This window comes from Mauremys mutica, chromosome 2 (assembly GCF_020497125.1).
Source record: "Mauremys mutica isolate MM-2020 ecotype Southern chromosome 2, ASM2049712v1, whole genome shotgun sequence".
NCBI lineage: Eukaryota > Metazoa > Chordata > Testudines > Geoemydidae > Mauremys > Mauremys mutica.
In genome coordinates, this window is record NC_059073.1 from 83,832,063 (window position 1) to 83,856,410 (window position 24,348).

The 24,348-nt window shown below is 43.2% G+C and overlaps 1 protein-coding gene across 15 annotated transcripts in view; it reads left to right on the forward strand.

The window, feature by feature from the left end:
* TMEM241 (transmembrane protein 241) overlaps positions 1-24,348 on the forward strand; it is a 142,769-nt gene that overhangs the window by 48,737 nt on the left and 69,684 nt on the right. For 12 of the 15 annotated variants that reach the window (XM_045003310.1, XM_045003318.1, XM_045003316.1 and 9 more), the window contains one exon: positions 3,584-3,677. In XM_045003310.1, the coding sequence (XP_044859245.1) occupies positions 3,584-3,677 (94 nt within the window). Of the gene's footprint in view, positions 1-3,583; positions 3,678-9,053; positions 9,101-14,624; positions 14,669-17,463; positions 19,542-24,348 lie in introns of those variants that run through there. The other 3 variants (XM_045003320.1, XM_045003315.1, XM_045003321.1) reach the window with 3 other exon arrangements.

The window sequence follows — 24,348 nt, forward strand, 5'->3', positions numbered from 1 at the left end:
GATATAATGTGAAAAATGATCACGGTCCTGATGCTACAACTCATATATATGAGAGAGAGAGATAAAATATGTGTGTAATGATCTCTTCTGGACTAACTCCCCTGTGTGGATGCTTGGTTCTGAAATAAAAGTGACTTTATTGCACAATAATTACTTCTCTTTGTCAGTGAAGAAATTATTTTGTAATCAAGTCACTTTTACCCCAGGATATAGTGTCAACATAGTTATTCCACAACAGCTACGTGGTCACTCCTCCAGTAGACAAGACTCAGTTTCAGACTCTAGAGATGCAACTAGACCAGAGATCTTCTCACTCACTAGGGGCCTCAGATTTTTGTCACCAGTGTTCTAGGCTCTCCTCTCCCTACCCTGTGTTAAATAGTACTTTACATCCGTGTTTTCCAAAAGGTGAAGCTTGCACCACAGTTGGGGTATATGGGCAGACCTCTCAATTGCTCTGAGTTCTCACTTTCATTGTTTTGAAAAGTAAGGCTATGTCTACCCTGTACTTTTGTCATTAAAACTTTTGTTGCTCAGGGAAATGAAGCCCCTCCTTGAACAACAAAATTTTTAACAACAAAAAGTGCCGGCGTGGATAGCACTTTGTCAGTGGGAGACTCTCTCCCAACCACGAAGCTACCGCCCCTCATTGGGGGTGGTTTGCGGGTATGTCCACACTTGCAGAGTTTTTGCGCTATAAGTTTCACCAGTGATAGGGAACTGGTGAAAGTAAAGCTCTGGTTTGTGTACTCATTTACTTCCTCAGGCATCAGAGTGTTTACATTAGCAGCACTTCCATCGCCAATGAGAGCAGTGCTCTAGAGCAGCTCTCTCCATTTTTAAGATGGGTCTTGTGGGAAGGGGGTGAGGGGTGATCGTGGGGCATCCTGGGTCCCTGCACAGCCTCCTCTCCCCAAACACTGATCAGCTCCAGTAGCTCAGCATTGCTCCAAGGAGGGGATTGTTTGCTCTGTGGAACAGGCATTGTTACCTGGCCAGATAAGTGAGCACTTGCCAAGAAAACAGGAAGGGGAGTTTCAAAGTTCCCCCAACTTTACAGGGGAAGGGGTGGATGTCTGTTTATCTGGCATCAGAGCTGCTGGCCGGAGTGGTCACCTAGGCACTGTGGGATATCCTCCAGAGGCTAAAAGCTGTGTAAACAGAAAGAACCTGTCTTCACTTGCACATCACTGCAAGAGCCTCACCAGTAAGAGCTGTATGCCTCTCAAGTCATTGGCAAGTGTAGATGCTCCCATGGTTTTTGTGCAAAAAAGGGACTTTTCCCACTTTAAATGGCAAGTGTAGACATGCCTTATTTTGTCTCTGGGACAGCTCTCTCCCGGCGACAGAGAGCGGCTTGCAATGCTACGGCTGTAGCAGCACAGCTGCACGGTTGTAAGGTGCGCAGTGTAGACCAGGCCTAAGTCTCTAGCTGTTATGGTTCTGAAGAAAACCTTCACAAATGCAAAGTAAGTATAAACAATGTAGCAATGTCAGCTTGAGCATGCAGAGTGCCTGAAACAATAGTTGTGAGGTGTAAACTGCCCCATTTCTTTCACTGAGGTGCCCATGATGATACTTTAGATGTCACCATTGTTAACTATTTCACCACTCCTCCATGAGCTAACATCAGCCTTTTAAAAAGTGTGTGTGTTTGGGGGGGGTCAGGAAGGACTTGCCAAGGACCCCAGAAGATGTATCATAAAAGTAAGCTGGATAGTTTTTACCAATACACAGTGGGGCTGTATTTATTTGAAAGCAGTTCAGTTTTGACTGCATTGTGGGTAAGAGAACACATAAGTGAACAAAGAGCAATGAGAACTAGTCGATACAAGTGATGTCTTAGTAAGCGGGAGAGGAGTATTAAACTGCACAATAAGGCACATGATCCCTGGCCTAAAAGCAGAATGTCAGCAATATATCTGCCATTTATCCTAATGGGCATTTTATCTACCTCAAGATTTGTTTTTAAGAGATGACTTAAGAAGAAATGTTCCTGGGCTTCTCATTGCACATAGCTATACTTCCCTTTGTTGGTGCAGAGGAGTGTTCCTGAGAGAACGTTAAAATCTTTCAGCATAGAGTAGTGGTGCTCAACCTCTTCCAGTTATGCCTCCTCCCCGTTAATGGAATCTGCCTGGGCTGCCCCCTCCCCCCAGTACTGCACAGCCAAGGCTTCCTCAGCAGCAGAGCTTGAGCTGAAAATGGAGTTGGGGGCAGAATTGGGGATGGGGGGTGATTTGGGCTGCAGCCAGAGCAGGGGGCAGCAGTGTGGGGTCACATGCTCTCCCCACAGATTGATGCCTCTGGGATGGATGTCCAACAGTGAAGAGGCAGCACTTCACCTGACAGCAGCACTGTGTGTACCTGGGCAGCTCAGGGAGGGAGGAAGCAGCCAGGCAGCTGGCTGAGCTCCTCCCCCATCACATGGGGCTGCTTTGCTTTTCCTGCTGCTGGGGGCCCACTGTTGGCTCTGACTTCCCCCCTCACAACCCCCAGAGACACCTCAGCGGATGGTCTGCAGAGCAAGCCCCTCCCCAGGCTTTAGGGACACAGGGAGAGTGCTGCCTCCTTGCTGCTGGGTGTCCCCACCAGAGGCACCCCAAGAAATCTGTGGGGCACTTGACCCCACATGCCTCCCCATGTGTTGCCTTGGGGGGGACTGCAGCCCTTTCTGTTGCTAGCTTCTTGGCTTTATATGAGCCCTGCCTGTCTCTTCTCAGCTGGGCTCCATCATCATTCAGGGGATTACTTAGGCCACCTAATTCCCCTCAGCTGTGACCTGTCTGGTTAATTGGCCCCTTCTCAGCCTCATTACCCCATCACAGTCTCCCATGCTGCTAGTGATGATGTCTTGCAACCCTTTATGCCCCTGGTCCATTGAACTAGCCATGCCACAATGTGTTGCATACGTATTTTTGAAGCATTTCTTTGAATCTCTTCCTTTTCCCCATCACTAGTTAACCCTCAATGGCTCTGTGAATTCACTTAAGAGCATCAGGATGTCTTATTCCCTAACACTACACATTTATTAATTTATTCTTTATCCACCATAACTGAAGATACATTTGACATTTTAATTTGAAGTTTGTGTCTTTAGGAAGGTTAAGCAACATGGCAATACTAGAAAGTGAAACTTTCCAGTGATTGTTGCAGCTCAAGCGATCACAGAAGTTGGACTGAGTGAGAATATGGGCCAATTGTATGTCTGGCTCCCATTGAAACCTTGAATGATTTGAATGAGAGCCATTGAAACATCAGAATTTGACTTCACATTTCCAGTCACCTGTAAAGCATGGATTATGTTGGTGCATTTTGGTACCCATTAAAGACCAAGCATGAGGTCATCAAATGTTCTTACTTATACTGCAGCCCCTGACTGGAAAAAAAATAGGGTCTCTTGGACATAAAATAAGTTCTTTGTCTACCAAATCAGCAACTCCAGTTCTTGAACAACACTACCTGTGGGACGTTTGTTTAGTTTTGTAATAGGAAAAGAGATATCAAGAAACTTGTAAGATTCTGGCTAATAGAAGCTAAGAGAATTCTCTTTATTAATGGAAGCTTTTTCAATCCTTTACAGTGGACTGTTGGGATTCTTTCTGATGTTGCACACAGTGAAGCTAAAAAGCATCACATCCTCATGGCAATATGCAGCCTGGAGTTTCCTTGCAAAGGTAAGAGAGAGACCATCAGCTGAACTTGGAGGATCTGTATCTCCAGTGAGTAAACTGTGAGCTAGTTGAACCTCCATATCCCTGTCCTTCCCCCCAGCCATTCTAATTAGACGCAAGATGTATCTGTCTATTTCATACCCTACACATAGCAGAGTTGAGGCAGCCCATATCAGTCACCTGTGGCTACCCCCAAAATAATGGGCCATACCAACTGAGAATCTGACCTACTGGCTCCAAGCACTGCAGTTAGATATTTTCCACAGGTGGTATTTTTTGTGAGATACTGCTGCTGAGAATCACATCAGTGTCTGCCAGCAATTATTTCCCTTCTTGCCTCTTCCTTCCCAGAAGCACTGCTTTTCAGAACCACAAAGCCAAAATCTGGACCCATAGAAGCCAATGTCACAACTCCTTTTGGCTTCTATGTGGGCAGAATTTGGTCCAGTGTTACCCGATGGCAACCTGAAATGGGTGATACTTGCACTGAGTAGCTAATGGCTTAACTGTTAAACTATCCACAGTATATAAAGTCAGAAGGGCTGGTTTGACTCCCCTTTCCTATATGTAAATTACCCAGCTTAATCATTACCATGTGTTGATACCCTGAAGCCTCAACTCCCCTGAGCAGTTTGTCCTCAAGTTTTTCACACTAAAATGAATGAAAATGCTTTTTTAATGGATTTGTATAATACATTTGTTTACAAGTTGCAGTAAAATGACTCCCCAGTCTTCGTTCTGGCGGCTGCAGGAAAGGAGTGTCACTGTTTTTGTATTAAGTATTTCTGAAGTCTGTCTCAGTGAAACTCTGCTAGTCCCATGGCATTTCTTGTTGGCTTGAATTTCTCCTAGAAGAGTCTGGCTGTGGAGGTTTCAGTGCCTTAACCTTCTTGTTCTTTGGTAGCAAGTCAATTGATTTAAAGCTTGCTATTAAAATATTATGTACTCGGCAGAGGTGCATTCTACATGGGAATAACTAACTCTGTTAGCTGATGATGTGCGTAAGGAGAAGAGGTTCTATGTGTAGTGTTTATGAAGTATCAAAAGACAGGAGGACGAGAAGTAGTGGGAGATGTATTGTAAAGCAGACTTGGGCCTTCCCCATCTGAAATGGTTCAGAGCCTCAAACTCTTTTATCTGGATCAAAGCTTTCCCAAAGTTCAGAGATGTTTAGATTTGGGGGCTTTGTTCCGAGCCAGCTCTAGATATAGCCTTCACAAAATATGGTCATGCCATTGTCAATGGAGTTTCACCAACTTAAACTGGCTAAAGACATAGCCCTAAACGTCCATGGTCATTTACTCAACTTTTGTTTTCTTGGAATCAGCCCATAAAGGTTAGGTTCGTTTGCATTAAAGTTCTTTTATCCAACACCAAATAACTATTTAAAGGAGAAAATTAGTTTTCTTACCTTTTTGTAACCTTTATTGCAATGTCTACACTGTTGCTCAATAGTCATTTATATGCCTTGTCTTGAGTATAAAGGGGACGCAGGTACCAGGTACATGTGGTATGTCTAGCTCCAGTTCATAATGATACAAGTGGTACTTTGCATTTCTGTAATGCCTTTCATCCAAGAGTCTCAAAGCACATTACAAGCATTGTATTAAGCTTCACAATACTCTTCTGAGGTATGTAAGGAATACATACAGACCACTGCTGAATTGCAGCCACCTCTAGGGTGCAACTCAGTAGCTGCTTAATAAAATATAGAAATATTACTCAACAGTTTTGGGAGAGGCAGCAGAGAAGACTATTTTATACCAATAGTTCTGTGGGGGGCGAGGGGTGGAATTTGGCCAGACCAGTGGAGTTAATACACCAAGTCTTAGAAAATTGTCATAGAATATATCGTGACCACAAGTGCTTAGGACTCTGGGTTTGATGCTTCATCTGAAGGATGGCTCCTATTGCATCATATTGCCATCCAACACTGAGCAGGGCATTGGTTTAACTATCGACTCATTCGGAAGAGAGAGACCTACCGAATCACCAACACCACTTTCCGCGGCAGCTAGATGTCCTTTGGAGGTCGTCCAACCTTGGACAGCATGTGAGGATTGAATGGATCACAGCACAAGATACCATAGCGGCAAATTCAGATTAGCCTTACCTAACATTGTAAAATGTATTTTAGCCACACTTTTAATATTATTTTAAAAATGACAGAGAAAGGGGAAGAAAGTTAATGTAAATAGGAAATAATAGAAACTATTTAAAACTAGACACACAAAATGAGGAAGATGTGGCCATGGTTGTAAGTTTTCCCCTCCCCCCCACTGGATCTCAACAACAGCAGCATTATATTCCCACACGAGCATTTTTCTTGGACTGAGTTGTGCCCCAAGTCATCCTCTTAAACTCTCAGACTGACTGGAGTTTTCACCAGCAGTTGGAAAGAAGCAGCAGTTGAGGCCAGAATGTGTTTGTCTTGAGAATTAGCCAAGAAAGGAGAGTGCTGTAGTCCTCAGTAGCCCAGGCCTCGAGGGAGGTTCAGAGAATCAAGAATGTTTTCCATTTGGATGCTTTGTACCTATGTGACTGGTGAACTGATACTGTGATAGTGGCCATCACTTCATTTCTTCTTAAACATTAATGCACCAGTATACCATCAATGATCCCTAAAGAATCCTGCTTTACAGATACAGTGAGACATTCTTTATGTAATCTACATATCTGGTCTCCTTGTCTATTTATTTTCATTCAGTTTAAAACTGGATTAGGGGCATAACTTGTTTTTTAAAATACTTTGACTGTCTGCAGCAACTTAGTCACCACAGGAGTTTTTCAGGTTCTTTGGTCTGGAACAACTGTTTGACAGACAAGGTGGGTGAGGTAATATCTGTTATTGGATCACCTTCCGCTGGTGAAAGAGACAAGCTTTTGAGGAACACAGAGCTCTTCTTCAGGTCTGGTCCAGAAGTCAGTCTAATAAAATATATTACTTCACTCACCTTGTCTCTCTACTATCCTGGGACCAACATGGCTACAACTACACTGTAACAACTGTTGACAGTTCTGGCGTTGACGCATTGCTGAGTATCTCAGGATCAGTCTGCATGTACACTCTGTGATATTCAGACTAATAAATGCACTCTGCACATTCAGTTTAAAAGCAAATACTGTGTGTATTAGTCATCGCTGTATAGACATGTGAGAAACACTGAGAAGTGTCCATAAAACAAAAACTACCTTTAAGATGAACAAAGAGAGCATCCTTTGTCTCTGCTTTGTATTGACTTACCCCCAGAAGAACAAGAATTTGAAGATATGTTGAGACTGCATGTTTTAATTCACAAAATATGTTAGTACCATGGGTCATATATTGGAATGAAAAACCAGAGTCCTTAGTATACACAAACTGAAACATCTGGTGAGAACTCTAATGAGCTCTAATAGTGCTGCCAGTGAGGTTTATTTAGATTATGGCTGCTAATCTGTATTGAGAGATTAAACATGTTGGGGTCTCTAGGAATTAGGCAACAGCCGCAGTTTAAATTGTTGAGTTAGGAGGAATAATGTAATTGCTTCTCAGCGCTATATTTGATCAATGCTCTGAAGTTTATGGGAATGTAAGCATATGTCAGATTATATACAGCTATTCCATTAATATTTTGGTGAACTGTTGTATGTTTGGCCTGTACCCAGCAGGTCCCTACTGAATTAGTCTATTGCGAAGAGGAGGATGGGGAATAGAAAAGGAAGCATCCAAATCTTTCTCCTTCCTCCCAAGGATAAAAAAATGAATATAATCTAATTGAAGTCAAACTGCATTGGCTTTTCTACAGGCTATTTTTGTACTCTGACTGACTGCAAAGAGTTACTGTAATCTGATTTGAAGATTGGAACTGCCTTCTCTGTGGTCTCCCCAGATCCCAACTCTACAGGCTGCAGCATATGCAGACTGATGCTATTAGCTATTTCACACACAAAAAAAGCACAATCCTATCACCCCTGTCATCAGACAGCTGCACTAGCTCCTTATTCATTATCGCTGGATATATTTGCCACAGGTTACCTCATGGGCCTTGTCTCTTTCTGCGCCCCTCCCCAATCCCTCTTCTGGCTAATACTGGCTGCCAGACATGGCTTTAGTACTTTTGTGGGGGCTTCTGGAACAATATCTTGCTTTCCTCACCTCAAATATAACTGATTCCAGCCTGGTGTGATCCTAGCACTATGCACAGAGCCAGCCTAAAGCTGGGTTAGTGAGGTGGTTCTTTAGGATGCACCCCAAACTGAATAATTTCGCTTTGTACGTGTGTTTTATGTCCTCACAGACTCCCGCTGAGGAAGTGTAGCACAGATTCATGAAAATGGATTATATCTGTTTACATTTGAAGGCTATCTACAAACAGTAGGATGACTATACATCCCGTTTTGGCTGGGACCGTCCCTTTTTTAAGCCCTGTCCTGGGCATCCTGACTTTTTTGGCAAAATTGGGCATTTGTCCAACTTGTCTTTCTGACTTGATCAGTTGACAAGAGCAAAGGGGACAGATGCCCACTTTTGTCAAAAAAGTGGGGTGTGGTGAGGAGGCACATGTGAGGGGGTGAGTGGCGATGCCAGCCCTGCAGAGGGGCGGGTGGGGGGGATGGCAGAGCTTGGGTGGGGGACAGGCAGGGCTCGGGCAAACGGCTTGGGCCAGCTCTGGGTGGGCAGGGAGGGCTTGGGCCAGCTCTGCGCAGGGTCCCATTTTCCCTTTGGGAAATATAGTCACCCTAACAAACAGGAAGGGGCCAGAACTGCACTTTGTTCTTTTTTTTAAAAAGAAAGCCAAGATTCTCCCAGACCTGGGGGGGGGGGGGGGAGCATGGCCATGAGCTTCATGAAGTCCAAAATCTAGCTCTGCTGGCGGCCTCTCCGTTTCTTCACACAATCTAATGTCCAAAGCCATTCTCTGCTGGAGTTCCAGCCATCTGAAACAGCAGCTAAAGCACCAAGGAAAGCAAGACAAAGATTTCCGACTCTCTCTGCCTTATCAACATTTCACTGTCTTTGAACCTCCTCTAAAATGTCTCTCTCTCACTCCTGTGCCTCTTAATTTTCCTCTTGCTGTGCTATTAGTTGTTGTTTAGCTCTATATCTGAATTAACACTAAAATATTATGGGTCAGATTGTGAACCCCTTATTCCTGCTGATATGTAGTTACTCACAGGAGAAGCCCTTTCAAAGGTAATGGATGCACATGGGTCACTCCTAGTGAAGTCAGTAGAACCACTGATGTAACAAATTTCTCACCAGTGGGCCTAAAGGGTTCACAAACTGGCCCTGTGTGATCACTTGTGTAAAAGCTTCTATACAAAATAATGTTGTGTTATAGTGCACGTGACCAGTCAGTGTTAGAGATTAAAATATATTTTCCTCTCGGTGCACAGGTATACTCAAACTAATGTAAGAGTAGCTCTTGGATGACAGACGCCTTCCTTCCTTGGTTTGGAACTTATCAAATTGCTTATACAAGAACAGAATAAACTCTGACTGGAGATTTATCTGTACTGTATATTATCTTTAGCCACGGCTTCGGTGCAAAGTATAAGAATCTTGCTCCCAACCTCACTCCCTGCTCTGGAAGAACTGTGTAGTGGTGTGCCTGGCACCAGGGGGAGAGAGAGAATCTTGTATCCCTCTTCTGCCCAGTGCCTTGAGTGGCATAGCTGTGAGCTGTGTCTAACTTTCAGTTAGAGAGTGAGTTTCCATGCTCTCAAGGCTTCAGAGAAGAGCCAAGTGGAAGAAGGGATTACTGGGAAAATAGGAAGATTTTTTTAAAAGTTAACTTCTTCCATCTCTAACATGTACGGTATATCATCCTCAGTCTTACTAATCATAAGGTTAATGTCATCAATCTACTTTGTATGGAATATATTCCATCCGTGGTGGCACATAAGTAACTTCTGTTGAAATCAATGGGAGCTAGACACGTGGATCAAAGAGAGAATTTTACCCTGTATATCTAAGCTGAACTTAACTAACAAACAAGGCAATCAGTGAGCCCTTAATAGTATCTTAAAGGTCTATAAAAAGCAGTGTTGATGCAGATCACTTGTTGCAACCAAAAAAGTATAGGTTTTCTGGTTGTTTCCATGGAGATAACTTGATAGTTGTGTTGTAGCATCCACCACTAATTATACCCTGAAATTTCTAGGAATACTTCAGAACAGTCTCCATAACAACCCTTCAGTATATAACATGACCATTAAGCTAAATGGAGTATGGCCCTTGGGCATTTAAAATACAGATAAAAGAGACTCACTCTTATAAAAGAATAACTGAAATGTTTGGGAATTTGAAATCTCTCAAGAACAGAAAAATTTATTACATATTTTAAAGCTCTTCATATTTTGTAAGGATGTGTACAAGTAATTAATTACACAGGTAAGCATCCATATAAAATACACACATGGCTATACAGGTTATAGATGTGGTATTGATATATAGCTAACTATGAAAGCATGTAGGGGAGTACAGTTACATATTGCTACTTGGTGCAGCATTGTCATACAAGCAAGGTGCAAGTTTTAACCTGTGCTCAGTACTGTAAGTTACTCCTCCAGTAGGAGCAGACATAAATCCTGAGGGTTGGGCAGAAGAGATGCTCTTTAATGGTCAGTGTTCATTTAGCCATAACCATATCCATTTGAAATGCTCACTGCACTTTATTAAATGTCAAGATAACCCAGTGAGCATTAGATGCTAGCTTGAAATATGACACCATTAGGTACCTTCCACCCCACTACTGCCCTTTCCCATATACACACCATGTCTCCTTTCATGTATTCAGGGGCAGCAGAGAATGACACAGTTTAAAGAGAATCTGTCAGAAGCTGATATGGTTTTGAATTGCCGAGGAAACTGAGCTTATTGGTTCCTATGCATAATAGATTTTCACCCACCCTCATTTTTATTTAGTCTCCCTGGGTTAGTTATCTATGGAGAGCTAAAGCTGATCAATGAATCATGAGTGTAAGTGGCAAGGAGAAGACAAATACTGGCTTGGAAATAGTTTCCACTGCTAATATCCATGCCAGATGGATGAAATACTGAGTACTAAATAATATGCTAACGTTGAAGATTTCAAAGGTATCTGAATTACAACATACATTTGAAAGGAATTTAATGAGCAAAACAGACCACTCCCCTTCCATTGGCTCCCCATTCATTTCAGGATGGAATTTCTCTAGACTACTTCACTGACTTCAGTCCTGAGCTTGAGAGGGACCATATCTCTTATTGACTTCAGTGGATGTTTCAGGCACTCAGTTTCTCTTGGGATCAGGCCCCTTGTCTGTCTCTGTCTCTGTCTCTGTCTCTGTCTCTCACTCTACATACCTGTTTTTTCAGACACACCTCACCAGTGTTGGTAGGAGAGTGCTCGTTGCAGCTCTTGCCACCTGGAACAAATCTCCTGTATCTTTGTCTCATCAGCTATCTACCAAATCTCTGCTGAAAAACTCCCTCCCCCCACCCCCTTGCCTGCATTTCTTAATTTTTTTCTCCCTCTATTATTTAGAAACCAGATTATAGTACTTTTTCCCCCCTTGGAGTCAGTGTGGAGCCACATGGCCCCTGGAGAGTCAGCATGGATGAATGGCTTGAGTTCCAGATGTACAAACTATCCCTGAAATCCCCAGTGCACAGGGGACATATGCAGCCTGCTCACTTTCCTATGTCTGGCTGGCCCTGTGGGCTGATATGAAGGGGAGCGGGGTAGGTCCCTGTCACCTACCCGTTCCATTTACAATGAATTGCTCCGCCGAGGGTTCTAGGAGGGAACAATCTTTACAGTTCTTTGATTGCAGGGACTACATTTGTTCCCAGCCCTTGCTGGGGGAATGTGGTGGGGGCTGGAACAAGATGACGCTTTGTCCATGCTTGTCAGCAAAGAAATTAGTTAACTGGTCTGGGAATTGTTTGTTCATGAATGAATGTTCTCCCAAAGGAGCCATGAGATGGGAAATATAATAGGAAATGGACTTTTAACACACACTTAAATATCCCCAAATGTGTGTTTTGCATGAGCGGGTAGAGAAGTTGATGGAAATTTGCTATTTTGGTTAATGGATTTTTTTAAAAACCAGATTATGCATCCTTAACTTTCTTGTGCTATTTCCAATACCATTGACCTCCCTCTCAAGAGTGATCTGTGTTGCAGAAATATGATAATTCAATAGTTGTGAAACACTGACATCAGCCAGGGAAGGTGTGTATGCATACTGTGAAATCAAAAAAACAAAACAGTGCACCCCTATTGCTCGTAGTCTCTAGCTTTTCACAGTTAAAATATTTCTTTAACACAGGTGGCTTGGTAGAGGCCGGCAATATTTCTGACTGCCAAGCCAATCAAATTCATGATATCAACTAGTGGGTAAAGCATCAGTAATGGAAGGAGGGGATGGGATTTGTTGTGGGCATGCCTCTTCCAGGGGCCCTTATCCTGCAAGATGCTGAGCACTCTGACCCTACTCCAGCAAAACACTCATGCATGGGCTTAAATTTAAGCATATGAGTAGTCCTATGAGAAACTACAGATTAAAATAATTTTAAAGTCTTTGAACTTGATTAAAAAAAATACAAATGGAAGCTTTCGTTCAAATCTTGGTGCGGATGGTTTGTATCAAATTACTTTTGCATTCATACCTGAATCTCAGAGAATTAACTACCAAGGATATTTTGTAAGAACAGCATTATGATTGGCATACATATTTTTCATGATCCCTGAATCTGTTTCACTTCATAAAAACCTGTGCCCATACCCATTTAACTCATAGACTTTAAGGTCAGAACAGACCATCATGATTATATAGTCTGACCTCATGCACGTTGCAGGCCACAAAACCTTGCCCACCCATTCCCGTAATAGACCTGTAACCTCTGTCTGAGTTACTGAAGTCCTGAAATTATGATTTAAAGACTTCAAGTTACAGAGAATCCACCATTTCCACTAGTTTAAACCTGCAAGTGACCCATGATCCATGCTGCAGAAGAAGATGAACCCTCTCCTGCCCACCCCCCCAGGGTTTCTGCTAGTCTGCCCTGGGGGAAAATTACTTCCTGACTCTAAATATGGTGATCAGTTATACTCTGATCATGTGGGCAAGACCCACCAGCCAGATACCTGGGAAAGAACTCTCTGTAGTAACTCAGAGCCCTCCCCATCTAGTGTCCCATCACTGGCTGCTGGAGATCTTTGCTACTAGCAGTCGCAGATGAGCTACTTTCCATGGTAAGGCAATCTCATCATAACGTCCCCTCCATAAACTTATCAAGCTCAGTCTTGAAGCCAATTAGGTTATTTGCCTCCACTGCTCCCCTTAGAAGGCTGTTCCAGAACTTCACTCCTCTGGTGGTTAGAAATCTCTCTAATTTTGAGCCTAAACTTGTTGATGGCCAGTTTATATCCATTTGTCCTTGCGTCCACATTGGTGCTTAACTTAAATAACATCTCTCCCTCTCTGGTATTTATCCTGGCCTCTGATGTATTTATAGAGAGCAATCATATCTCCCCATAGCCTTCTTTTGTTTGGGCTAAGCAAGCCAAGCTCTTTGAGTCTCTGCTTAAAATGTTAGGGTGTGGCAAAGGGTGTAGTGGAGGTTTAAAGCACAGAGCATTTTGAATATTATTTGTGTGTACAGATATCTGTTGTCATTGACCTGAGTATGTGAGTCATAGCAATAAATTGAAACAAAGTCCCTGGTAAATTAGGTGTGTGTTTCCATTCTGGGAAAATTAAATTTTAGCTAGACAGGTGACTAGGATTATGTACAGAGATGAAGGACTCTCAAAAGGAATTTGCACACTAGAGCTCAGCCAAAGATTATACTTCATGGAATTTTATGAAAATGGATATTTTGGTGAAATTTTGCACTTGCAATTTTCTCTTCTCCACAGTTTTCTCCTCAGCAGACAAATTAATGTGATCCCATGTCTGTGTAAGTCCAGAACTGAACAAAGTGTAGGCCACATTCTTTGCCAGAATAACTCTGACTGGGGTATCATTACATCTTCAACTTCAGTGGAGTTGTGCTGGCAGAGAATTTGGCCCTGTATTTTTAAATCATTTCTAGGAAGGCTGTGAAGGATCTCCTCCCAATTCTGAATGCCCTACCCTGCTTACTATGGAAATGCCAGAGTAGCTGGAAGGCTGTCACACAGCATCTCCCAGATGGTGCTGTGTTTAGTACAGTACTGTCATACATCAGATGACAGTTTCAACAGCTGTAAGCTTGACAGTTTCAATAAAACTTTGTTTTAACAGTGAGGCTGCAGCTACCAGGAATTAAGGTTGCCAACTTTCTAATTGTTGACAACCAGACCCTCCTGCCCTGCCTCTACCCTACCTCTTTCCTCCAGGTCCCGCCCTTCTTTGCCTCTCCCAGACACCACCACTGTTCACTCCTCCCCTCCCCTCCTCTCCCCGCCTTGCTTGCTGCTTGCCCCCTTCCCCTTCCTCATAGCTGGATCCTCTGCATCTCCCTGCCCCACTCCCGCCTGGGCTCCCTCAGCTCCGGAGCTGCAGTCTGACATGGAGCCTGCCTGCCTGTCTGCCCATGAGATTCAGCCCCGACTGAACAGAGGCTGGTGGGGGTTTGATGACCCGGCACCTGCTCCACCCCCAACCTGTGGTAACTGGACTTTTGGTGTTGAAAACTGGGCACCTGGAAACCCTACCAGGAATTGTATTGTACTATAGCTTTGCCCTGGACATGGCAGAGCTATGGGAATAGCCCTCCGCTAGACCCACAGCTGTGTTTGTGATCCCCTTCTTTAACATCAGCCTGAGGGATATTTGAGTTCTAATGCCCTCGCCTTTTAGGGATCCCACCTACAGTGGCAAAAGTGTGTCTCATGCATGAATGGTATTAGGATGAATTGTACAAGATCTGCTGCAAGAATCATGCCTAATTAAAGACCTGTCTTCTCTGCATTGTTATTGTATGTGCTGTGGTAGCACCTTGACATGCTGCAATCAAGATCAGCGTGGCTGTGTAGAAGGTATTGTACAAACACAGACTGGAAGACAGGTCCTGTCCAAAAAAGCTTATAATTTCAACATAACTAGGTATAGTGTGAGAGGCTGATGCATTCTCTATGGGAGAGAGGATACCGCATTAAATGGACCATTGGTCTGCTCCAGGCCTGGCAAGTGGGTGCCACAAGCAGTGGGAGGCAGGAGTGGTGAAGGGAGGCAGTAATAAGAACATTTGTGTACATAGGACAGATGTGTACAACAAGAAGAATGAGCTGAGTATTTTTTCTTCTTCTTAATCTTCCTCTTTAATGTGAGGATGTCTGCCTATTTGCAGGTGATGGCATATTCGCCACAGCAGGCCCTAGGGTGTAGAACTCACTCCTCCTTCACATCTGTCATGGATCCACAGGATCTCTGCTATGCCCCAGCTTTTAAACAGTCTCTTGGAGAAACTCCTGTAGCATAGCAAACCCCAAGGGGTCCCTTTGCCTCCTGCAGGGTGGGCCATGCAGCCTCACTACCTCCTAGATTGAACAGCTGGGCTCCAGCACTCCTTCCCATTGCGAGCTCTGTCCAGCCAGTCCAACTGAGGTAGACTTGTACACTCTTCAGGGACTAATGCACATCATGCAATGTTTTCAAAACAGTAGGGCTTATTAGTCACCTGGGGCACAGCATTGGAAGTCATTAGGTTAGTGTAGAGGAATAGAGGGAAAAGCATAGTCCATACTGGTCAAGCCAGAGCAAATCACCAGCCAATCTGTAGTGTAGCCATTTTAGGTGCTTTTTCTCTCTCTCTCCTGTCAATCCCAGGAGAGAGCAGCCAGCTGCTTCCAGAGCCCAAACTTTATTCCCTGCCTGTCACATCTCAGTTCCTTGCTCTCGAGCTGGGGTCTCTGCTCAGCTTTCCTGCTGAGAGATGGGGGCAGGAAACCTCCTTCCTCTTGATCATTGTTTCCTGGTGTAAGTGGTTAGGCACTGGGGCTTTTCCATTGTTGTTTGGGATTCTGCATTGATACTGATCACTTTCAGCAGGTCCCTTAATGACCCTATTCACTGCGGCCCAGACAGCAAGGTGACACCCTCACCTTATATCCTGCACTGCCCCAAAGAGCAGACTGAGCACTTTTAGCAATGCAAACTGCAGTGGGAAACTGAGGCAGACATAGGCATCAAAAATAGTACAGAACATTCCCACTGTGTCACACCATTTCTGCCAGTTCACCCCCATTCTTAAACCTTTCACTAAGTCTTTACAACTCTTTCTGTAGGAGACACCACTGTTGGCTCCCTATTATTTAAAGGAAAAGTGGAGGGTAAAGAAGAGAACTCTTTAAAGCTGGCAAGGTAGAAGCCAGGGGCCTGCATGGCTCCCATTCTTCCCCAGTCTACTTTATGTTGTTATAATATGTGGAGATATACCTATCTCATAGAGCTGAAAGGGACCCTGAAAGGTCATTGAGTCCAGCCCCCTGTTTTCACTAGCAGGACCAAGTACTGATTTTGCCCCAGATCCCTAAGTGGCCCCCTCAAGGATTAAACTCACAACCCTGGGTTTAGCAGGCTAATGCTCAAACCACTGAGCTATCCCTCCCCACTTATGTTATGGAAGACTGGGTTTCTTAGATCTAAATGGCTAGAGTCACAGTCTTTCCATAGCACCATTAGGGGAGATGAGAGGGCAGAGGATGCAGAAAAAGCACATTTCACGTATGAAGCCTTTGCAGAAATTTGGAGGCATGTAACAAGGTCGTATCTCTAGTGTCAGACCCTGACACTGTCTCAGTTTCCCCCCTTCCACAGGAGGGCAAACCAGCACAACTGGTCTGGGTGTGCTACTCCCTCCGTTCAGAGTCTGGTTTAACATAAAATAACTGTTTAACTCAAAACTAGGGTCTTCTAGTCTTTCTTCTCCACACTCACCAATCCAGTATGCTCCAGCAGGGCTCCTAAGTTCCTCTGAAGAGTTTTGCTCCTGCTTCTTACTGCAGTAGGGTGACCAAATGTCCCACTATTGGGGGCTTTGTTTTATAAAGGCAGCTATATACCCTCCTCCCACCTCCAAAAAGTGTCCCAATTTTTCAAACTTGCTATCTTGTTACCCTGTACTGCAGGAAGCTCCAGCCAGGCCTTTACCTCTGGCTGATTCAGGGAGCTTCCTGCCCATTGTGACCCTGTGTCCCTAACACGCCCTTTCCCTGCTGTCTCTTTATCCTTGTAGCAGGATATTAGACCCAGGGTATCTCTCTCAGCAGAGGTGTTTCATTAGGTCCACTCCATGTCTCCCCCTTAGAATTTTCTTATCCCTGGTCTCACCCTCTTATAGGAAGCCCCACCCTTGGGCTTCAATCAAGTGATGCCTGGTCACCTGACCCAACCACCATCCCAAGGCCAAACCCATCACTTGTGGGCAGAGAGTCCTGTGCCTGCCGATGGTGGGGGGGAGGGCAGAGTGAAGGCAGCCAGCTTCAGCAGTGTTACTGAGTATACTCAGTCCATGTGAGCATGCTCAGTACAGGCTAAGTGGCAAATCTGGGAGATGTGACCCCACATGCCCCCCCTCACATGTGGCCTCTGCCAGGTGTGAGGCACATAACCTAGGCGCAACTGGGGCTGAGCCCAAAGCCCCTTAAAGGGCCAGTCCACACTGTGACAGGGCAATATACCAAAACTATCAAAGCCAAAACAATTGCCAAAAAGCCAGCCATTAGTTGACCTTTGCTCTACCTGTAAAGCTGTTCCCATAGCTCTAGTGGGTGGCCACCTTCTTTTGGGATGAGCATTTCTTAAAATTTAATTTACTTTTTTTTGTTACTAGGCTACCACCATTTCCTGTGCTGATCCTTTTCTCTTTTGTAACCTTGAAAGTCTGGAGGCTGAGGTGAAGAATCATTCAGAATGCAAACACACAAGCTGTGGGCTTAGCCTTGGATCAAGTGTGGTTTACCGCGCAGCAGCAGAGCATTAGAACAACTGGTCACTCCATAAAACTGGAAGGCAGTAATTTTCAAACAGCTAAAAGGCAATGCTTCTTCGATTCAATATACTGCATAATTAACCTGTGAAATTCAGGCCATAAAATGAACGATATTGAGGCAATCAGTTTAGTAGGATTAAAGAGTACATTTTACAGGTCTAGTCCTGCTCCAGTGAAGTCAGTGGCAACACTCTTGCTGACTTCAACAGGAGCAGGAACAGACCCTGTATGTATGGCATTCTTTCTAGGACAAAAGCGCAAGGACTAGCAAACCACATGCTCCAGAGCAAAAAGTGAACACAAATTAGGGTCAAGAAGAAATCTCCCTCCCTCTGCAGAATACATCTGTAGCACAGCTAGTTGCATTATCAGAGGATTATACATTCTTCTGAAACCTCTTACATTGGCTAGTACCAGAGACAGGATACATGAGCAGACAAACCATTGGTCTGTTCCATTACAGCAGTTCCTATCATTCTAGCACATAGAACATATTACTTTTTTTTTTGTTGCTGTCATTTCATGCACACCTATTACACTATATACAAGTGTAATAACCATAATAATAATAATTAATAGGACAAATCAGTTATCCCTACTAACTTCTTGGACTCAACTGTCCGAGAAGAAAGACACCAGCAGTTTGAGGCGTCTGGGGTTAATGGGAAGAAATTGGGGGAAAAGAGGACATTTTAGGGTGTTGAAGTGACAGTGGAGAAAAAACAATGTCTTATATGGTGTCCTTCACTGAGCACTGGGGGATAGCAACACGTCAGTCTTTAATGAGAGGGTTTTTTGATAATGTGACGTATTGAAAATATTAATTTTGTCCCTTGGGAATTGATTATATAGTCTCAAATAGCTATCTCTTGATCTAATGTGCATGTACCAACAGAAGCAAGAATGGAAAAATAATCTTCTTATAAAATCAGAAAGACAAAGTTAGTTGGGCCTAATGAAATTACTATTTCCAGTCCGTCAGTGCCCAAGGTTATCCTCATTTGACAAGACTTCAACTGTTGCTTGGATTCTCCAGTGCTCAATGGCTTCAGCTAAGCAGGCTTTGTTAATAGAGGATATACTTGTGCACCTGTTTGAATCTTGGCTGAAAGCAGTTTTATACAACAAAGCAGACCACATGGAGAACTTGTATGCATACAGTTCTCTTTTCTTCTTTGAACTGGTGAAAAAAAATCACTGTCTGGTTTACATATGCAGTGGTCACATTGCAGAGAAATCTTTTAACACAAACCAAAGCAGAGTTAAAATTGAGTTGAGTACTATAACAGCTCTGCTTTTTATAGGCTGAAGCTGTCTGGTGTAGTGCCACCAATCACATTACTCATAGGAAGGGGGAATGTGTGTTTTGGCCATTGGCATCAGTAGCAGATACCATATGCTTCTTGTTTTGGTTCTCTCTGTATTATTACAGGACGTCTGATGTTTGGGTACCAGAGAGAAGGTAGGGTGGGATGGATATTTGATGCCAAAAAGAAATAGCTACCACAATTTCAACCAAGTCTTGAGTTTTATGAGAGAAAAAAGGTTTTTGTTAAAGTCTCAAGATGTCTTTTGTTTTTGGGGAAGTAATTAAAGTGAGTTATGACATACTTGCAATATTTCAGTCATCTGACCCTGAAAATTAATAGGTTACTTATTATCACATTATGTGTGTTTATATATATATATATTTACACTATATACATGAACAGTTGCAGACGTTCACATGAGAAAAAAGTATGGTCTTGATCATATTTGACCATTAAAGATATAAGGGTGCTTTTGCTTAAAAAGGAGAGGTGCCCTGCCCAAATTCCAAATCAGCCATTTACATTCAAAAGCTAAGGTATTATTTACTTTCTGTCCTAACTTGTAGTGTTGCTGTGTGCTGTTAAACAACTGCTGTGTTCTATCCCAGAAGTGGCTTCATTAAAAAAATAATATAAAGACAGAATTCAGCACTATATAACTAGTTTATGAAGAATAGAATAATTGTGAAATCAGTAAACAGTTGAGCAGTTCTCTGGCATTCAAATGCTCTTCCAGAATAAGAAGCAAACACTGTATATAAAATATAAATCTTAAAAGATAAGGTGCTGAGTGAATTTGAGTAGGTTGGTAATGTTGCTTTAATTATCTAAAGCCCTGATTCTGGAAACAGTGTAAAACTGGGGCCTTAGTTTTATTGCAAGCTTATCTCAACAGATCACAGAGCAAAGAGATAGTAATGAGAACAAATGAAACATACCAAACAAAGAGATGGACATTGAAGAAATAATAATCTCCAAGATGGGAAGTAAAGACTGGCAGATAATAAATCAGCAGAATGGCAATGCTGTTTAACTATTTATATCACACATCATTATGGTATAAATAGTACCACAGTGATCACTCAGCTACAGCAGCAGACTAATGAGGTAGTGACACAGGCTACAGAGTGAGATCACTGGCAGACAGCAACATTTAAGCACGAGGAGATGGAGCTCCCCAGTTCAAACCCTGTGGCCTAAACACATACACTGAATACCTCTTCTAAAATGAGCAATGCTGGGAAAGGCCTTGGTAGCCTCTGGGAGCTTCACTAACAGAAGCACCCCTGGTCTGACAGCCATCATTCAGCAGATTAGTGATGGAAGGCTGTTAAAAGCCACTGATAGGCTGCTTAGAACTGCTGGTTAGCTGAGTGGAGTAGGAGAGGAGAACAAAGCTGCCACTCAGCTAAGCGCAGCAGCTGGGAGAAAGCCCCAGTCTTGCTCTCCTGGATCTTGTAGAATGCAAGGGGTGTGGTGTGGAGGGAGGTGTGAATATAGGTTGCAAGGGTGCTGGGAGTGTTCCATATTCCAAGCACAAAGCCCAGGCCCACACAAATTTCTTCCTGCACCTGTCCCACATGACAGATACACCTCTGGTCCTTCTCCAGAAGAAAGGGTAACATGGAAGAGAACTAGAAGCCTGTCAGTTATGGCCAGACCACTTCCAAGCTGGGCTGGGAGATGACACAAATAACCTCTCTTAGAGACAGAGAGAGGAGGAAGAACAACAATAGCACATACTCTCCAGCTCTCATGATCACCAATCAAATATAACCCAAGGATAGTTGTGCAGGTTAGGCATTAGCCAAAGAAGATTCCTCCAGGTTCCTGGACAGGGAAATCTCAACCCAGAAAAAGCCACTGTGTCCCCTCTCCAGTCCTCCTGTATAGATTCATGAGAAGTTTTCTCCAGGGACATCAAGAGAAAGTCAGACAAGAAAAAGGAGTACTCTGGGATAGACAGTTCCCATTGTGATTAGAGGGAGAATTTGGGGATAAAGTACTGGGAAACCCAGAGTTTTCCCATTAAACTCCCAAACAAACTGACAATCAGAATGAGAGGGCATTTCTTGCACAATTTGGAAAACGTTTGGAAGCTAGCCACTCCATATTGGTTCCCTAACGTCAGTATTTCAGAATGCTAATGTCACCCTCCAGATATGAGATGAAAGGCGGTAAGGGCAGAATTTCTCCACCTCCATACTACCCTATAAAGTCTCCTTCCTCCTGGATTTTGAGCCAGATGTATTAAACATATATGGCAAGGTAGTAGGAAGGACCCTTGGAAAGGATTTTACTGGGCTATGATGGTCTGCCTGGATAAAGACATGGGCAAAATATGCCCCTTAACCCAACTGTTTCAGCTAGTGGAGCAGCCCCTTGAATCAAGAGCACTGAGAAATTCTCTGACAAGAGGGAGTGCAACCAGAGAGCCACCTGTTTCATAAGCAATACAAACGATGCCTTAACACTGAAGAATTGGAAACTGTTGCTTCCAAAATTTGTGACTCTGTCCTTAAAGATCAGCAGATCAAACAAGGGAAGCAGGTTATCTGAGGTGAAATGTATTAGCAGTGTTTCTCAACGGCCTGTCCATGGATCAGTGCCGGTCCCTGAGATGTCCTTGACACAGTTTAGGAAGGCAGCAAACTGGTCTCTGGTATCAAAAAGGTTAAGAAACATTGTATTAGTGACCTGGGGAAAGCCCAAAATGTTTTGCTCTCAGTAACACCGATGCCAGCACACCAAACTTAGCATGGTCTGTGGATGGCAACTAACACGCTTGTAGTAAGTGTTTCATTCTCAGGTATTCGGATTGGCTGGAGGGCAAAACGGGCCCGTGTTCAGTGCACATGGCAGCATTAAGCTGGGCAGACGATGTAATAAATCTGTGTGCTGACAGCATAATGACTAGATTCTGCCCAGCCCTTAGGCAGTTGCTCAGCAGGAGGGGAGGAAGGAAGGAAGGAGTGTGTGTGTGAGCTCACCACTCCACATGTCTCTCTTCCGCTTACATAGGAGCTGCTGGGGGAAGGCAGGGCTGCTACCGAGATGCTCCTCAAAGGGTGCCTGACAACCCTGTGATTGGGACAAGCAGAGCAGAGAGTAGGTAGTGTCATGGCATCTTGTTCTGAGTCAGATACAGAGTGAGCTTTACCTGCCTCTATAAACTTGCTCTGAGCACCTTTGTTTCACATTTGCCTACCCACTTTCAGATGTGTCCACCTCCGCAGAGAAAAGCTGGTCCCCCTTCTCGTGCACTTTCCTTACTTCTGTATGCACTATCATTCTCCGTACGTTATTAATTATTAACATAAGGATGGTGAATTCAAAGAGATTGCTAAAAGCACAACTAATTACATGCAAAGTGACACAGAGGCAAGAATGTCAGCAGCCAGTATCTAAATAGGGCCTGGAAGTCAAACCCCCTAGTTGCACTGGTAAGACACTAATCCTAGAGTAAATGAAATAAACCTATTTTATTTTCAGTGCAATTAACTTCTGACCCAACATGAAGCATCAAAAACATAAAACAACCTACAGGAAAGTCTTTGAATAAATGACAAGAGACAAGCAAAATAACCTGCCTACGCTCTCAAATGCTTTTGGGAGAATATCAGTACAAATGTTGACGGCTGACAAATGTCATTAATGTTCATTGTTTTTTTACAAGATTGATACCCTGATGAGAATTTGCATCTCCCAGAGAAGAGTCTCTGTATATTAACTTTTCAATTGTTACAGTGAAGCTGAAGTCTTAAGCATCTTGAATGTCGTTGGTATGATCTAGGGCTACATGTATAAAATATTTTAATAGACAGGACTGAGGTCTCTCTCTACGCGTCTGTTCCCAAATTCCAACATTTGGATAAAAACGGGTATTTAATTAGGTGCAAATACCCAATTTGTTTTGATAACTGAGGTAACTGACTGCCCAAGCAAAGGCAGGTGCTCAAATATGTAGGCATTGGAAATAATCCTGCAGTCTGGGACACTATTTCAATGGGTCTCCCTGAAGAAGTAAAAGAATAGTCATCAGTATTGATATTGCATGCAGTGATTTTTGCACTACTGATAACCTGATTTAACTGTTTCCAGTGGCACTGGCACTAATCCATTCCCTTGATGGTTTTTTGGTCCTGAGAGGCTGGAAAAATAGGTACAGATGAAGGGTGAAACAAATAGCATATCTATAAAGAGCCTGACATTGCTTTGATAAAATGAAAACAAAAGTTACATACATCAGAAGCTTTTGTCTTCTCTGTTTGGAGAAGATGACACTGATGATAAATAGACAGGAAGATTTATTTTGATCAGTGAGTGAACTTGAAAGGCTGTTTCAAAACACTGTCTTTTGAAAAATACATATTTTCAAAAAGGGAAAAAAGTTTTGGCAGATTGGGGAGGTGAGGTTAAATGGATTGGCTTTGGGTAAGTAAACTAAGGGAACTTCTTTATAAATTATTCCATATTCAATTACTGTAAGAGCTGGTGAGAACTATGACATTATGTTTTCTAACAAAGATATGGTGAATTAAAGGAAATAAGTACTTTTTATAGGCTATAGTGAAATAATATTGCCATGTTAAATAATAAGATAAGTCTAAACCAAAATCTTGCATACACCTCTGAACTCTGGAGTAAGATGGTAAAATCTGAACCGGTTTGGATCTGAAGTTTGCAAATGGCCCTTACCTTTATAATGGTCCAAACGAAAACCCTGGATCTGAACATCTGTAAACTTTGGGGTATTTAAAATTCAGATCCAAATTTTGTTGCTTGAGAACATCCTAGAGATAATGGAGAGAAAACTGACTAGTTGGTCAGGGTTGATGCCCAGGGAGTGAATTCTCAGAAGGTTAAGGATTTTCTCTTTAACTTTCTGCTCCAGAATATACAAATGGACTCATGGATAAAGCACAAGAGTAGGAACCAGGAGAGCTTGGCTTAATTTCTGGCTATGCCACAGACTGCCTGAGAGACCTTGGGCAAGTCATTTAGGACTAGATTGTCAACTTACCGTCTACCCTGAATGGCAGCACCTAGTTGCACTGCCCCAGAAGCTAACCAAGGAATGAATCATGATCCTGAGAATCACAGTAGCACAGGTGCATTGGGCAAGATGCAATCTTTCTTTTAAATTCTGTGTATTTCAGTTTTTCCAGTTGTAAAATGGGATATTAATAATTCCCTACTTTACAGGTGGGTTGTGAGGCCTAATTCATTAACATTTGTGGAGTGATTGGGTACTGTAGAGATGGAAACCACAGAAACATCTTTTTAAAAGCAAAACCTCCTTTTATGAATGGTAGGGATGTTTCTTTACACCACCAAGGTCCTCTGAGGATCCCTCTCCACATTTGCTCCTGTTATTACACCTTCACTCTTCAGTTGTCAGGCCATGAATACCATC